Source organism: Pongo abelii, chromosome 5 (assembly GCF_028885655.2).
Source record: "Pongo abelii isolate AG06213 chromosome 5, NHGRI_mPonAbe1-v2.0_pri, whole genome shotgun sequence".
In the NCBI taxonomy this organism is placed as follows: Eukaryota; Metazoa; Chordata; class Mammalia; order Primates; family Hominidae; genus Pongo; species Pongo abelii.
The window spans coordinates 35536558-35554181 of NC_071990.2; the positions used below are offsets into that span (position 1 = coordinate 35536558).

A 17624-nucleotide genomic window follows, 5' to 3' on the forward strand; every position below is an offset into this window, starting at 1 on the left:
ATGTTTTTCATTTTCTTTTGAGACAGAGTCTTGCTTTGTCACACAGGTTGAAGTGCAGTGGCACAATCATGGCTCTCCACATCCTCGACTTCCTGGGCTTGAATGTTCCTCCCACTTCCGCCCCCGAGTAGCTGGGACTACAGCCATGTGCCACCATGCCTGGCAATTATTTTTGTAGAGACAGTGTCTGCACCTGACCTCAGCCTCACATCGATTTTTTTAAGGCGGTGTGTTGGCTGGGAATGGTGGCTCATGCCTGTAATCCCAGCACTTTGGGAGGCTAAGGTAGGTGGATCACCTGAGGTCAGGAGTTCGAGACCAGCCAGGCCAACATGGGGAAACCCCGTCTGTACTAAAAATACAAAAACATTAGCCAGGCCTGGTGGAGCGCACCTGTAATCCCAGGTTTACAGGCTGGGGCAGGAGAATCGCTTGAACCCAGGAAGTGGAGGTTGCAATGAGCTGAGCTCGCACCACTGCACTCTAGCCTGGGCAACAGAGTGAGACTCTGTCTCAGAAAAAAAAAAAAAAAAGACGAGTCACTCTGTTGCCCAGTGCACTCTGGAGTGCAGTGGTGTGATCTCAGCTCACTGCCACCTCCACCTCCCGGGTTCAAGCGATTATCTTGCCTCAGCCTCACGAGTAGCTGGGATTGCAGGCGTGCACCATCACACCTGGCTAATTTTCGTATTTTTAGTAGAGATGGGGTTTCGCCATGTTGGCCAGGCTGATCTCGAACTCCTGACCTCTAATGATCTGCCTGCCTCGGCCTCCCAGTGTGCTGGGGTTACAGGCGTGAGCCACTGCACCTGGCCAGACATTGATTTTTAAAGCCCAAGTCAGGGCCAGGCACAATGGCTCACACCTATAATCCCAGTACGTTGGGAGGCCAAGGCAGGCAGATCATGAGGTCAGGAGTTCAAGACCAGCCTGACTAACATGGTGAAACCCCATCTCTACTAAAAATACAAAAATTAGATGGGCATGGTGGTGCATGCCTGTAATCCCAGCTCCTCAGAAGGCTGAGGCAGGAGAATTGCTTGAACCCGGGAGACTCCATCTCAAAAAAAAAAAAAAAAGAAATGGGGGTCTCACTATGTTGCCCAGGCTGGCCTCAAACTCCTGGGCTCGAGGGATCCTCCCACCTCAGCCTCCCAAAGTGCTGGGATTTCTTTTAAATGGCGCTTCTTCTTTTAAAAAGAAGAAAAAAAAATTGAAGAAAAAAAGCAATATGCTTTATGCAAAGATGTGTTTTAGCTGTTTTAGACTTGTGTTATGTTAATGCAAGTTTCTGTTACTAATTTCCTGTTTTCTCGTCAGTGTTTAGAAACCCACAGAACCAGGCCTGTTCACTAGGTTTTTCTGCATGTAGTGAAGTATTTTTCTATAATAAACATTGAATCATTTTACTGCAACTTTTCCAAATCTGGTTCTGATTTGTTTGCCACTCGTCTTCATCAGCCTTCATCCCTCCCAAACTAATGTGTCTTTGTTCTCATGAGAAGTTTTCTATGTTTACAAATGAAGAAGTTTCTGAGTGAAGATTAAGTCATAATTATTTTTTCTAATCAAAATTGAACATTCTTTTCAGGCAAATGTTTTTGTTGTTGTTTTCTTTTTTTTGCTTATAAATACAGTTGCCCTCTGGGCTGGCTGAGGCAGGGTACAGAAAGCCTTGTTCCAACTGTCCAGAGTTCTGGTTGGCAGAAGACAATAGAATAGCGAACAGGTGCCTGTAGTCAGCACAGCCCAGCTTGCGTGTGGAGCACAGTAGGTCTCAACCATGATAAAGTGGAGAAACACAAAAACCATGGCTACTCTTTAGTTTCGTATCTTTCACATCCCTTATTTTTCCCCTTTGAGGAGGCAGTTTAAGCACATCTTGATTCATGGAGAGACCTAAAGATCCAAAGTATCTAAAAAGTTGAGAGTAGTGGCACACACCTATAGTCCCAGCCACTCAGGAGGCTAAGGCAGGAGGATCGCTTGAGCCCAGGAGGTTGAGTTTACAGGAGCTATGATCACTGCATGCCAGCCTGGGCAACAAAATGGATCCTGTCTCTAAATAAATAAAAGGTTTTTCTAAATGTTATCTCTCTTCAATAATCACAATTTATGTTTTAACATTAAGAAACACATCGATATATTGCAAAGGTGAAGGGTTGTTTTCCTGCATCGAGACCAGTAATGGGTTAAGTTTATTTAAAAGTGCAGCAGGCCAGGTGCAGTGGCTCACGCCTGTAATCCCAGCATTTTGGGAGGCCAACGTGGGCGGATCAAGAGGTCAGGAGTTCGAGACCAGCCTGACCAACATGGTGAAACCCCGTCTCTACTAAAAATACAAAACAATTAGCCAGGCGTGGTGGTGCATGCCTGTAATCCCAGCTGCTCAGGAGGCTGAGGCAGGAGAATCACTTGAACCCAGGAGGCGGAGGTTGCAGTGAGCCGAGATCGCGCCATTGCACTCCAGTGTGGGCGTGAGAACAACACTCCATCTCAAAAAAAAAAAAAAAAAAAAAAATGCAGCAAACAGAACTGGATTTGCTCCTAGTTCTGGGAAAGTCAAGAGTGCGCCCTTCTGTCTTCACTCTTTTCTCACCTTCCCCTCTCCCAGTCTGTCTCTCCCCTATACCCAGCTCAGGTCATTGCAGAGCTAGTAAACCTTATACCCTACAAGGAGAAAACAGAGCAGCCACCCTCACTGCCCCTCTGCCCTGTCTCAGAGGGCTGCAGGAGTAATGAGTCTGAACCGTCAAGTGCAGGCAGAACTCACACATAGCCATCCTGAAGCAGTAACAAGCCTTTCTTTGGCTCTGCCCATGTCATTGTTGTTGGTTCAGTGCCAGCATGGGAGGATTCAGAGTAAACCATCATTGAAAGAAAGTACAGGGAGAAAAATGGCAGTCAGGGCACTGGTAGATGCCTGGCAGCCACAAAGCTTCCTCCTCACCCTCTGCAGTCAGGCTCTTTTGGAAGGCAGCTTCAGAAATTGGGAAAGGTCAGGGAACAACAGTAGCCTCTTTTAAAGGTTTGTATTATGAGACTTAGGAAGGAAACGTGAATGAGTTGAGGTTATTTAGCCTGGACGCGAGAACATGAAAAGGAGTGGAAATTTGTTTTCTTTGAGTCTAAGAAGGGTTATTTTGGGAAGTGTGGCTACCAGCTATTCCCTTTTTCCATTGCGGGTAGGCCAAGAAGGACTGGGTTTAAGTTACAGTGGGTGAGATGGAAGTTAACCCATATTCAGGTGTTTTGAGTGCTGACAGTGTGCCGGTCACAGTGAATTAGCAGAAGGAAGAAGTGTGCCAGATATTGAGAAGTATGGGCTCTGGGGCCAGCCAGCCTGGCTTTGAATCCTGGCTTCAACACATAGTAGTGTTGGAACCTTGGACAAGGTACTATACCTCTAAGCCTCAGTTGCCTCATCTGTAAAATGGGTATAATATACCTACTTCCTCATCAGTTATTTTTAAGATTAAGAGTTAATATAGGTAAGATGCTTTAAAAAGTGGCTGGTATATATTAATCACATTTATATGTGATAAAAATAAATATTAGCATGAGCAGTAGAAAGGATCTTAGGGTAATTTGGGCCAGCATTTCATTTTACAGATAAGGAGGCAGATATAGAGATAGAATCGAGATTAGAAGCCAATTCTATAGACTTCTAGTCCAGAGTGGTTGCCACTAGTCCTAGCTGTTTTAGGAATTCGTATTGCTTCAAAAGCATTTCCCTTTAGGTTGCTCTTCCTTCCCCTCCTCCTGATAGCTGGTATTTCTAGAGTACAGGCATATGTGCCCTCATTTAATCCCTTTTACAGCAGGCTGTGAAGCAAATGCCACTATTATCCCCATTTTTTCAGAAGTGACATCTGAGGCTCAGAGAGGCTCATTTACCTGCCCAAGGCTACACAGAAGTTCAGCCTGGATTAAAACCCAGACCTCTGACTTCAGAGCCTGTGCTCTTAACCACACCACTGATTTTCCTTAGAAAGTCCCAGTGGAGTGCAGTTGTGCTCAGTTAAACCATGTGAGTATTTGACAAAGGTGAGCTGCAGGAGCCACAGGGCCCAGGGAGTCTGAGGGTATTTCGCAATCCCTTTTCAACCTATATCTGCTTTGTTTTTATTTTTATTTATTTATCTATTTATGGGTTTTTTTGTTTTTGTTTTTTTTTTGAGACAGAGTTTTGCTGTTGTTGCCCAGGCTAGAGTGCAGTGATGCAATTTTGGCTCACTGCAACCTCTTCCTCCTGGGTCCAAGCAATTCTCCTGCCTCAGCCTCCCAGGTAGTTAGGCTAATTTTTGTTTTTTTTTTTTTTTTTTTGTAGTATTGCTGCCCTTGCACCTTAGCCCATTTAGTAAATGTTTACGGACAGAATGAATGAATAATTCTAGTTGAGATGCCAAGCCTGGGGTAGAGCATTCCAATCAGTGTGTCGCAGATGGCCTATAGGTTTTTTTGGGTTTTTTGTTTGTTTTTGAGACGGAGTCTCACTCTGTCGCCCAGGCTGGAGTGCAGTGGTGCAATCTCGGCTCACTGCAAGCTCTGCCTCCCAGGTTTACGCCATTCTCCTGCCTTAGCCTCCCGAGTAGCTGGAACTACAGGCACCCTCCACCACGCCTGGCTAATTTTTTGTATTTTTAGTAGAGACGGGGTTTCACCCTGTTAGCCAGGATGGTCTTGATCTCCTGACCTCGTGATCTGCCTGCCTCAACCTCTCAAAGTGCTGGAATTACAGGTGTAAGCCACCGCGCCCAGCCGGTTTTTGTTTTGTTTTTTTCTTTTTTTTTTTGAGATGGAGTTTCGCTGTTGTTGCCCAGGCTGGAGTGCAATGACACGATCTTGGCTCACCGCAACCTCTGCCTCCCAGGTTCAAGCGATTCTCCTGCCTCAGCCTCCCAAGTAGCTGGGATTACAGGCATGTGCCACCACGCCCAGCTAATTTTGTATTTTTAGTAGAGATGGGGCTTCTCCATGTTGGTCAGGCTGGTCTCGAACTCCCGGATAGTCTATAGTTTTGCCAAGATATTGATCTGCTCACCCCTCAGGGCTGTCAAAGCCCCAGTTGGTCGCTTCTGGCTTCAAGCAGTGACATCTGCAATGTGAACTTCTGACTTTAAGCAGCAGCATCTGCAATGCAATGTACAAATATCTGTCTCTCTAGGTCCTCTGACATGAAAACAGTTTGGGTAGCACCAGTCGAGGATGTCAGTTGGTAAGTCGTGAGAATCCAGTAGGCAATCCAGATTCCAAGTCCAGGAGACTTTTGAGAATGGGTGTCAAAGAGAGTCTTCACGACTGCACTGAGTTTAGAGGCTGTGGGCTTCCTGCAGGCTTCACAAGTGTTGGGGCCCACTGCTAGAGCAGGCTGCACACCACAGTGGGTACAGAAGATGTCCTGCCAGCAGGAAGCTTCAGTGCTTCCCACCTTGCACATGAGGGACCCAGAGAGTCACAGGACTTGTGGAGAGCCCACAGAATGAGGTGCTGGAGAAACCACTGTGACGCAGAAACCAGACTAGAGCCCAAAGCCTTGTGTAGGCAACAGACATTAAACAGATAGTGGTAAGTACTGAAGTAGGTTGAGCCCAGAGGTGTGAGTGCTAGGAAAAGGTGGTACCTAGGCCGTGGGAGTTTATAACAGAACCCAGCCTTGTCTGCAAGGTGGACTGTAAGAGCTGTAGGAAACTATGGAAGGGTTTTAGTCAAGGAAATGGTATTTTTAGATTTATACTCTTTTTTTCTTATAAATCCACTTTTATTTATTTACTTTTCATTAGCTTAAGTCCTTGAGGGGCACAGCATCATACAGATGGTGTTCAATAGCCTTAGCAAGATTGCTTGGGAATTTAGCACAAACCATGCCACTGTTTCCATGGGCCTGAGTTTACCTTTCCCCAGATTATGCTGGTTTTCTTCAGTTTGCTGCCAGCAGTCAGTGTGTTGTTCTTTGCTTTATACATGTAAGTACATCTCTTGCCTAAATAGAATTCAGTTTCATTTCGAGCATAAATACCTTCAATTTTTTTTTTTTTTTTTGAGATGGAGTCTCGCTCTGTCGCCCAGGCTGGAGTGCAGTGGCACAATCTTGGCTCATTGCAAGCTCCGCCTCCCAGGTTCATGCCATTCTCCTGCCTCAGCCTCCCGAGTAGCTGGGACTACAGGTGCCTACCACCACGCCCGGCTAATTTTTTGTATTTTTAGTAGAGACGGGTTTTCACCATGTTAGCCAGGATGGTCTCAATCTCCTGACCTCGTGATCCACCATCCTTGGCCTCCCAAAGTTCTGGGATTACAGTTGTGAGCTACCGCACTTGGCCAGTACCTTCAATTTTAATAAGAGCTGTGTCCTCGCTTTGGTTCTGGAGGCCTCACTTACAGCTAGCAAAAAATGGCCTTGGACTACAGCCTTCCAAATGTATTGTATTTATCTTATTATTATTTTTGAGACAGAGTCTCTATCACCCAGGCTGGAATTCAGTGGTACGATCATAGCTCACTGCAGCTTCAAACTCCTGGGGTCAGGCAGTGCTCCCACCTCAGCCTCTTGTGTAGCTAGGATTGCAGGCATGTGCCACTACACCTGGCTAATTTTTTTTTTTTTTTTTGTAGAGACAATGTCTTGCTGTGTTGCCCACATTGGTCTTGAACTCCTAGCCTCAAATAATCCTCCTACCTCAGCCTCCCAAAGCACTGGGATTACAGGCATGAGTCACTACACCCCGCCCATATTTGCCTTTTAGAAGTCCTGTTCTCAGCAGGCCTCTACAGGCTCCAAGATAGTGGGAAGAGAGCTTTTTTTTTTAAATTCACCCTGACAGCATAAGCATGAATGCTAGAACATGAGTTGGAAGAGGCTGAGGCAGGAGGATCACTTGAGCCCAGGAGTTCGAGGTTACAGTGAACTGTCATGGAGCCACTGCACTCCAGCCTGGGCGACAGTGATACTTTGTCTCTAAAAAAGGAAAGAAAAGAAAATGAATTGGAAACAGACAAAAGTTTATCTGAGGACATAAGTTAGAAGGCTCCTTATAGTTGTTGGGAGGTGAAAGGTGATACGTGCCTGAAATAAATACCTGGACTTTTAAGGGAAAAGGAGGACTCAAGCATGATCCCCCCCCACCCCCGCCAGTTCTGGGTGGAAGGCGGTACCACCCCTGGGATAGGGGATACTGGAAGTACAATAGTTCTGGAAGGTTGGGACACATTGTGAGTTCTGTTGAGGACTTATTCCAAGTGTGGTAGATGTGGGATGTTCCCTGAGGATGGTTAACAAGCCCAGTGGATAGATGGGTCCGAGCACAGGAGAGATGTTGGAGTAGGCAGAGAGAACCATCAGCAATGGGGTTAACTGCCTGTCTTCAGCAGGGCTCCTTCCTAAGGGGAGAAAGTTTAGAAATGGGTTTCGATCAGTGATTTCTTACTTTATGACCAGTTTGATTGGCATGCTTCTCTTCTATGCTTAACTTTTAGAATTCTTAGATAATGTGTATTTTGAGCCCTTTTCATAAAAACCAATATAGTTCACTACTTTGAAGAATTCATCTTTTTTCTTCTTGGCTGGCTAGCCTCATTAACTCCTTCCCTGAGTGTCTTTGCGATAGGAGAAAGCTGGTTAACTCATAATGTGATACTGTTCATTTTCTTAGATTTGTGACCCAGAAGGAAATCTCTGACCTCAGCTGTGGCTCTTGGTGCTGGCCAGAAGCCAACTTCATGTCTGAGTGCACGAGCAGCAGTTTGCCATGGAGAGCTTGGGGCTGCAGACGGTGACCCTTAGTGATGGGACAACAGCCTACGTCCAGCAAGCTGTCAAAGGTGAGTATTTCTGGGGACCTCAGGATCCTGCCCTGTCCCTCAGCCTCTGGAAAGGAGTGTCCGTTTCTAAGAGTCCCACCATCACTTTGCCCTCCCGCCTGCTTACCCTTGCCCACCACCACAATTTGCTCTGCATTAGAATCTCCTATGGTGCTTGATGAAAAGGGAACTCTAAAATAAAATGCTACAAGTCAGACAATCCCAGTCATAGGAACCAATACCTCTCAAAGACAGAATTCCTAATATGTAATAAGCAGTTCATAAATATTTCTGGAATGAACACAGTGTTAGTTATGACTCCCTGCTTTTCAGATATCCCCTGTCACAGTTTTTTAGTGCTTTCTAGAAGAAGTTTATCATCTTAATTCAAGTAATATACTTGAATTTCCATCAAGTGAGATGGAAAGATCACTTGAGGCCAGGAGTTGGAGACCAGCCTGGGCAACATAGCAAGACTCTGTCTCTAAAAAAAATAATAAAAATAATAATCTGGGTGCAGCGGCATGCACCTTTAGTCCCAGCTATTCAGGAGGCTGAGACAGAAGGATCACTGAAACCCAGGAGTTTGAGGGTTCGGTGAACTACCACTATCACTGCACCACTGCACACCAGCCTGGATGACAGAGCAAGATCCCATCTCTAAAAAAAAAAAAAAAAAAAAAAGATACTCTTCGTGATTCAGAGAGGAACACCCAAGCAGAGATCTCATGCCCTAATCCCCACTAGGGGATGCCAGAATTAAAAATACAGGGCACATAGTTAAATTTGAATTGGATGTAACAATGAATACTCTTGTAGGATACATACGTCCCAAATGTTGTAGGGGCGTATGTATACTACATACTAGGGACATACATATACCCCTTATAAGGGATAGACATATATAAACGTGGGATTAAGCTGGGCTTGGTGGCATGCACCTGTAGTCTCAGCTACTTGGGAGGTTCAGATGGGAGGATCTCTTGAGGCCAGAAGTTTGAGGTCAGCCTAGACAACAGCAAGACCCCATCTAAAAAAAAAGTAGGGGGTGTTAAATACTATAAAATGCTAAAATAATAATAATAAGTTCTAAAAAAAAAAAAAAGTATTGTTTATCTGAAATTCAGATTTACCTGGGCATCCTGTATTTTATCTGGCAATTCTGCCCTCACACTGAAGGTACTTAAAATCAAGGTAGGTGTGGAGTCAGAATAAAGTGTTTAGGGCAAGGCCTGCAGGCCAGGGACACTCTTCCTTTCTTGCCAGTGTTCTCAGGCAGCCAGATAGCATTCGTGTCTTCCTTGGACAGCCCCTTGAACAAGGCAAATACTGCCTTGTTCCTACTCTTCATTTGGTGTTTTCTGGACTCCATGATTGTCACTGTCCTCATGAAGCACTGTCATTGCAACATTGCCCTCCTTTATTTCAACACACTCTCAGAATATATTTCTGCTCTTAAGTTTACAGATAAGTTGTTTATTGATTTCATTTTAAGTTGTCTGTTTCCTGATGATGACTAAGGAGGCCCCTTAATCTCATCAGTAAGCACTTTCCATATGACAGTGTGTGGGGGTTCCTTCTGGAAAAGTTTCTTGTCAAGAGCTGTCTGTGACATGTGGGTTCTTGTTGGCTTCATCTTCTTGAGAGTGCAACTTCTCTAGAATACTTTTGAAGCCTGAAACTCTCTGTTTGCAGACTTCCCACTCCAGGTCTTGGCCCTCCAGTGCAGTCTCTGTGGGATGGAAGAACTTAGAACTCTAGCTAAGATTGTGTTTACTCCTTGGACCCAGTTAGTTCCCGTGCCTCAGTCTTCCACTGAGAATTAATGGTCAAATGAATGAATAAAAAGCAAGTGACCACACCTGACCTGAGAGAGCCACTCTTTCCTTATAGCTATCCTTCTTACGTATTTCTTTATCGTGTCAGTCTTCCTGGCTGTTCTCTGCCCACTCTGTAGTGTTGCAGTGTGCACTTACACACACACATGTGCAAACACACACTCACTCACAACAGATTTTCCCTCTGCTCAGGGTAGAGCTCTCCTTCAGAGACCAGAACACACTGAAAGGCTTCTCTGACTTCTCCTCTGAAGCTTTTGACTGAGGCATTTTTGTCTCTGTCTACCAGAAGCCCTAAAATTGTAAGAGACTTATCTTTAATTAGGATGAGTATAAAATGTATTATTCAAACCCAGCATTTTAAAAGTGGAAGAATGTGCTATTAATAAACGCACTAGGACTGTTCCAGGCAAACTGGGGCATGTGGTCACCTCTCTGTAATGGGGGATACGAGGCCCTTGTCAGTCAGCTGTTCTCCCCACTGCCTCTCTCCATTGCAGTCTCTGGTTGTTTGAGGAAATAGTAGGCTAAGTTTTTTCTTCAGACAACTCTTCTCAACATTTTGTTTTCTACCTTGAAGCAGTACCCACTCTGCTGGCCATAGCTTGCCGATGCTTTCAGAACCCCAAGTACTGATGCCCTTACCAGGACAGATAAATTGTTAAAATGAGGGTAGCCTACTGCTCTGTGGGTGGGAGGGAAGAAAATGGGTTCCTCTTCCCCCCATCTCAGCTGCCTTTCCTATTTCTTACCTTTATCTCCACCTTACCTGCCTTTGGTTAGTTGTAGGACTGTTAGTTACTGACCCCAAGAAGACTCAGTTTGGGAACAAGTTTGGGGATTCCTCTAAAGGGGAGAAGTCAGCAGAGACTTGGGCTGGAAGTAACTGTCTTTCCCACCTGAGCGCTCAGTTTCCTAAACCTCAGTCTTCTAAGGAGAGGACAAATCACTTGTCATTAACTTTTTTTTTCTTTTTTCTTCCTTTTTTTTTGAGATGGAGTTTCACCCTGTTGCCCAGGCTGGAGTGCAGTGGCGTGATCTCGGCTCACTGCAACCTTCACCTCCCGGGTTCAAGTGATTCTCCTGCCTCAGCCTCCCGAGTAGCTGGGACTATAGGCATGTGCCATCACACCTGGTTAATTTTTTTGTATTTTTAGTAGAGACACAGTTTCATGATGTTGGCTAGACTGGTCTCGAACTCCCGACCTCAGGTTATCCGCCTGCCTCAGCCTCCCAAAGTGCTGGGATTATAGGTGTGAGCCACCACACCCAGCCTAACTTTTTTTTTTTTTCTTTTTGAGACAGGACCTCACTCTGTCACCCAGGCTAGAGTGCAGTGGTACAATCTCAGGTCACTGCAACCTCTGCCTCCTGAGTTCAAGTGATTCTCCTGCCTCAGCCTCCCGAGTAGCTGGGACAACAGGCACCTGCCACCGCACCCAGCTAATTTTTTTGTATTTTTAGTAGAGACAGGGTTTCAACATGTTGGTTAAGCTGGTCTCAAACTCCTGACCTCAGGTGATCTGCTCGCCTTGGCCTCCCAAAGTGCTGGGATTACAGATGTAAGCCACCATGCCCAGCCTTTTTATTTATTTATTTATTTTTTTTTTCAGACAGGGTCTTACTCTGTCACCCAGGCTGGACTGCAGTGGCATAATCACAGCTCACTGCAACCTCTGCCTCCTGGGCTCAAGCAATCCTCCTACCTCAGCCTCCCGAGTAACTGGGACCACAGGCATGCACCACTGCACCCAGTTAATTTTTGTGTTTTTTGTAGAGACTGGGTTTTGTCACATAGCTCAGGCTGGTCTCAAACTCCTGAGCTCAAGCGATCCACCCGCCTTGGCCTTCCAAAGTGTTGGAATTATAGGCATGAGCCACCGAATCTGACCGTCATTAACTCTTCAATCTCCCTTTCTTTCCTTTTTCATTTCTCTTCTTCCTTCCCCCTCTGTCAGACTCACTGGACACAAGGGAAGGGTCGTCTAGTTCTAATTTCAAGAGCCTTATTAGAAGTGCTTTCCAGTAAGGTAAAAGAAGAGTAATATCTTAGGAAATCTGGAGTCTTGTTAATTTTTTTGCTGCTTGTTTTGTTGCCTTAGGTGATCTAATTTTTTACTAGAAAATTGAAATGAAAATATGAGAGGTCAATGAAGGAATCATTACTCAACAGTGGTAGTGGAATAAGACCTTCATGGACACATAATAGCATAATAGTTGTGCTCACATAGTTCTCTATTGCTTTACTTTCCATTTCTTCTAAAATGCATATTGGGCTTATAATAAAAACTAGGATTTATTGAGGGCTGACCATATATACCTGGCACTCTTCCCAGTCTTTTATATTTGTTAACTCATTTAACCCTAACAGCAACCCTATAAGAGACACAGTTTTCAATCCCCATTTTAAGAAAAGGAAACTGAGGCACAGAGGTTAGTTAAATAAGCTGTCCAAGGTCACACAGCTGTTAAGAGGTAGAGCTGGAATTCAAACTCTGGAGGCCTGGCCTGGTTCCAGAGTCTATTGTTTTTAACCATTAAGCTATATAGCCTGCCTTCACAGGGGCTCCTGGTCTTAGCACACTGTCGTAGTGAGGGATGAGGGGATATGTTTTGATTTTGTTAGTTTGAGCTATATCTGAATTTTGACCCATTGGGGCGCATCCAGGTTTAAGGGCCATTAGTTCAAGTCTCAGCAACTTACTATTAGGTTGGAAGTTTCCACTTGGCTGGGCATGGATAGAATAATAAGTGAAGTTATTCCTCCTGTCAGTAACTGGAAGGGAATCTGTTGGGATGTGATGGTTTCTGGCAAGGCAAGTGTCTTCACCCTTAGTGTCTCAAGGCCCAGGCCCAGGGAGACAGAGCAAGGGAACAAGGAAAATGTTACTCATGCTTAGACCTGCAGGCTCATGCCTAGAGACTCAAATAAGCCTCAGCTAAAAACAGGCAGGTGTTTCTTAGCCCTCTTCTGGTCCTGGCCCATTTCTCTCCATTTCCACTCTTAACAGGAGAGAAGCTTCTTGAAGGGCAGGTGATCCAGCTCGAGGATGGGACCACCGCATACATTCACCAGGTGACAGTACAGAAAGGTGAGGGCACCCCAACACACCATGCCTTGTCGAGGGAAGCCTGACAGCCCCCACCAAGGGACCCCTCCATGGCACTGAGCTCCAGGGAAAGGCAAGCATTGCTCTTGTTACAGAAGCTCTCTCCTTTGAGGATGGTCAGCCTGTGCAGCTGGAAGATGGCAGCATGGCTTACATACACCGCACACCCAGAGGTAGGGTCACCATCATCACAACTGGGGGAAGGATGGGAGGCAGGACTGGAGGATGGGGTGGCAGGACTGGAGGATGGGATGGCACACAACTGGGGTGTAGACATGGGAGCTGTCGTCTCCACGGTACACACATGCTCACCTGGATTAGCAGCCTTGCCCACCTTCCCTGGTGCAGACCACAGGAGCAGCTATGTCTGCCACTGGGAGGTGAGCCTTGGAGATCAGTCACATGGACTTTGATGGTGGCCTTGGCTCCAGCACAGCCACAAAGTCTTAGGGCTTTAAATAGGACCTGAGGATATAATCCAAGACCAGGAAAAAAACTAATATTTTAGAATGAAGCTCCTAAGGTGCTGAAGAATAACAATTTATTCCTTCCACAGGTAGTTTCTTGAGTGACTGTTGCATGCCTGGAGTTCTGTTAGGTGTGCAGTATACAAGAGAGAACAAAGTCAGACACAGTCCCCGCTCTCCTAGAGTCTAGAGGGGGAAACAGAAGTGAAACAAGCCATCAGTGATGAACTGATCATTACAAACAGAGATCAGGCTCAGGGAGGGCTTCTCTGAGGAAGTGATGCTTGAGCTGAGAGGTAAAGAATGAGGTAGACTTAGCTGGGGGAAGAGGGATGGCAGGGAGGGTTCAGTACTTCAGGCAGAAGGAATAGCATGTGCAGGCCTAGAGCTTGGGGGAAGAAAGAACAGCATATTCCAGGAACTGCTAGGAGCTAGAGCCCTGGGAGTGAAGGCAGAATGAGCAGGAGGAAACTGGAGAGAGAAAGACAGGGCTGGTGCACTCTGGGTTTGAGTGTCAGGGTGAGGATTTTGGTCTTTATCCTGAGACCAGTGGGAAGCATTTAAACTGTTTAGGCAGTTAAGTGACATGGTCACATTTGTGTCCCGTGAAGATCCCTCTGGATGTTGTGCTGCCTGGAGGGAGCTAGAGGGGGCGAGAAGCGACTGGTCAGGAGGCTATTGTGGTCATCTAAGCCAGAATGATGATGGGCCTGTCTCAGGTCCTCAAGGAGCTTTTGAGTTCCCATTTAGTGTACCATAGGAGACCTCATCCTTAGGTGAGACAGCCGCAGAAGGAGGGCCAGCAAGAGTGAATCACAAAGTGAAGGGCCTTGAGAAATTGGATGCTGAAAACCTCCTTGGTATATGTATCTCTCATTAACTTAAAGCTAGGGTCCCAGCTGTATCTCTTCCCCTTATGTGGCATCAGGGCTAACCGCGTGTTCCCTGCAGAAGGCTATGACCCCAGCGCCCTGGAAGCCGTCCAGCTGGAAGATGGCTCCACTGCCTACATTCACCACCCTGTGGCTGTGCCATCAGACAGCACCATCCTGGCCGTACAGACAGAGGTGGGCTTGGAGGACCTGGCAGCAGAGGATGATGAGGGCTTCAGTGCAGACACAGTGGTGGCCCTGGAGCAGTATGCCAGCAAGGTGAGCACGCAGAGCCTGACACGGTCTGTCACTCTTAGACAACGGGGCCTGGCCTGCGCACTGCCTCTTGGCCCTGCCAGAACTTCACCTCTCAAGAGGACAAGGGCAGCCCTGTGCTTGGGCACCATGTGGGATATTCTCTTTGCCCCTCCACCCCAGCTCCCCCAGCTCACCTGTCACACATCATTGTCTAGGGCGTGCAACACAGCCTGGCCTGGCCGCTGACAGCTGTTTACGCTCACTTTTGTTTACGCTGTCTCTGCAGAGGGAAGGCTGCCATAAGAAACAGTGGCATCCTTATGCTGGGGAGTTAGGCCCAGCTTCACTTTGGCTGCTGTAGTAATCCTCTGCACTAGCTGGGAAAGCCCTGCCAGTGACTTGTGTTAGCTTTCTAGTCCACTGAGGTAATGTATTTATTTCTTCTCTGTGACTCACTGAGTCATTTGGAAAATTAACCTCAGTGGGCTATGACAAGGGCATGTGCAACAGAACAGCTGGGTTTCCTGGATTATGAGGCCCACACAGTAGCTCAGCTGGAAAGGAAAAGGGTCCTGGCTCTGCAAATACCAGTCAGTCCAAGTTCTTTCTGCCGAAACCATGGTCCTGCCTGTGGGGAAAAGGGTACAGACATCTCTGAGCTTTCCAAACCAGGGTGTTCCCTTCCTGGAATGACTGCAGAGCCTCAGGCTGGATGTGCCAGGGCTTCCTGCACGTTCCTTCCTTCCAGCAGTTTTACTCGAAGATGGGGGAGGTTTTTTATTTATAATGAAACCAGTGTGACTGAATGATGGAGGAAAAAAGGAAGTCCTCATGTCTTTTCAAAATGAAGCACAGGCCGGGCGCAGAGTCTCACGCCTGTAATCCCAGCACTTTGGGAGGCTGAGGCAGGTGGATCGCTTGAGTCCAAGAGTTTGAGACCAGTCTGGGCAACATGGCGAAACCTCATCTCTACAAAAAAATACAAAAACAAATTAGCTGGGCATGGTGGTGCGCACCTGTGGTCCCAGCTACTGGGAAGCAGAGGTGGGTGGTGATTGCAATGAGCTGAGATTGTCCCACTGCACTCCAGCCTGGGCAACAGAGGGAGACCCTATCTAAAAAAAAAAGGTACAGAACTTTACAGCAGGCTACGTTCACTTCCACCCCGGTTCCCTGAGGTATATCTTAGAGACCAAATTTGAGACTCGATGTTGATGTAAAGAGAAGTGGGTTTTATTTAAATCATGAGCTCTGAGATCTATGCTTGCTCTACCACTACCTAGTCCAAACTTGGGTGAGTCCCTCCTCTCCTAGACCTCAGCTTATTCCTAATATGATGAGGTGGGACCAGATGATCTCAGAGGTCACTTCCATCCCTGATGTCCCTCGATTCCCGTGATTACCCCAGGAGCTAGTGAGACATGGAATGAAATCCAAGGGCCTGTGTGGGTTAGCTCGCCAAGCAGGTCTGGCCACCTCTGACCCTACCTTGTACCCAGAAACTGTTTAAGTGTCCGTGAAACTCTCAGCTGCTTGAGCCCCTGAGCTGGAGCCTAACTAGACAGACCTTGCCATGAATTTGGCCTCACCCCTCTGTCCCCTGCTCAGTGTGACTTGCAGAGTTCAGTTTCAGGAGCTCCTGGAAAGACCAGAGTGTGATTCTGAAGCATTCTAGAAAGAAAGACTAAGGGACAGTCCCACCAGGACCCTGCCCAGGAAAGCAGAAGAGCAATAAGGGCTCCCTGCATCCAGAGGCTGGTATGAGATGGGTGGCTTTAGCAGTATCCCAGAAGAGGAGACAAAAGGGGAGGACTTGTCAGCTGGGTGATGTCATTAGAGCTGACATTTCTGGTGGAAACTGCAGCACTCCCTTGGGTGCTTCTGGTCGTGGCCACCTCACTCTGGGCCCCATGTCCTATCAGATGAACCTAGGTGAGCTCATCTCCACAGCAAGCCCCCTTTTTTATGTACTTTTTAAGCACTAGTTTCGTGCCAGGAGGAAGGGGACCCCTCCCATCAGAAGATGGAGGTCTTGAGAGTTGCAGGCTCCTAGGTGTGTGTGCTTAGAAGGAGGGTTTCTGGCACTTGGTCCAGTTCAAGCATGGCCATTCAGACAACCTCCCTTTTCACCTTACCTAGCTGTCTATGTGATAGCCTTTCTTCAATAGCCGTCACAGCCACTATGACCTGTAGGTCTCCCTTTATCCCATCAGAGATGGATGGTGACTCCCCATGCCCACCCTGTTTCTTCTGTAGCATGCCCCAGCATCTGTTCCGTGTCTGTCTAGTTATGTTCTTCTGCCCCAGAGGCCCCTGACAGGTTTAACCCTGCCTATTGGGTCCTAAGCTGCCAGCAGGGCCCTGTGTCCCACCTTCTTCACTGGGGAGAATACATATAGGGATCTCAAGACTTTTCCCCCAGGTTCTTCATGACAGCCAGATTCCCCATAATGGAAAAGGGCAGCAAGTTGGAGACAGAGCATTCCGCTGTGGCTACAAGGGCTGTGGGCGTCTCTACACCACCGCTCATCACTTAAAGGTAAGGTTGCTGGCAGACAGCCGTCAGCTCTGCAGTCTTCCCTTCCAGGCTGTAATTCTACCTTTCTGCTTTGATTGGAATTGGTCCCTGCCCTCAAGTTGCTGGAGGGAAGAAATGAGGGTACACAGGAATGCCAGCACAGAGCGCTTGACACACATGAATGGTACAGGAGGGAAGAGAATCAGGGTCCTAAAGAAAACCAAAGAGCCCAGGTCATACCCTTGTTCCTCTGAATTATATGATTGCTTGTCCTCACAGGTGCATGAACGAGCTCATACAGGTGACCGTCCATACAGATGTGACTTCCCCAGCTGTGGAAAGGCCTTTGCCACAGGTAATCTGCCTGGTGGGCTGCTTCCAGTTGAGGGTGGAGGGTTCTAGTTCTGTTTGGGATCTCTCTGAAGGGAACCCAACACCAGGCTGCTTTCCTGGAGAAACTACCGTCAGAGTACTCTGACTTGCAGGGTGCTCTCTCTGGAGGAAACCTTGTTACGGGAGTGAAAGGCAGCATGGTTCAGGCCAGCAGAAGGAGCCTGGAGGGTTGGTGGAGAGACCCAGCCTCTTGTGTCAGCTCTGATGCCAACCAGCTGTGGATTATTGGGTGGGCCATTGCATCTCTCTGGGCTTATTTTCCCCTCTATGAAACTAGGACCTTTAGCCATGAGTTCTCTAAGTTTCTTTTCATGCTCATGTTCTGGTATGGCTCCAACTGCCCCTGGAGAGGGAAGCAGGGCAGAGTG

At 47.0% G+C, this 17624-nt stretch overlaps 1 protein-coding gene across 5 annotated transcripts in view; it reads left to right on the top strand.

Moving 5' to 3' along the window:
* ZNF76 (zinc finger protein 76) overlaps positions 1-17624 on the top strand; it is a 35726-nt gene that overhangs the window by 13251 nt on the left and 4851 nt on the right. For 4 of the 5 annotated variants that reach the window (XM_024249159.3, XM_054558739.2, XM_024249158.3 and 1 more), the window contains exons 2-7: positions 7653-7821; positions 12650-12730; positions 12844-12921; positions 14167-14366; positions 16768-16884; positions 17143-17218. In XM_024249159.3, the coding sequence (XP_024104927.3) occupies positions 7749-7821; positions 12650-12730; positions 12844-12921; positions 14167-14366; positions 16768-16884; positions 17143-17218 (625 nt within the window). In that variant the 5' untranslated portion in view covers positions 7653-7748. Of the gene's footprint in view, positions 1-7652; positions 7822-12643; positions 12731-12843; positions 12922-14166; positions 14367-16754; positions 16885-17142; positions 17219-17624 lie in introns of those variants that run through there. The other variant, XM_054558738.2, reaches the window with a different exon arrangement.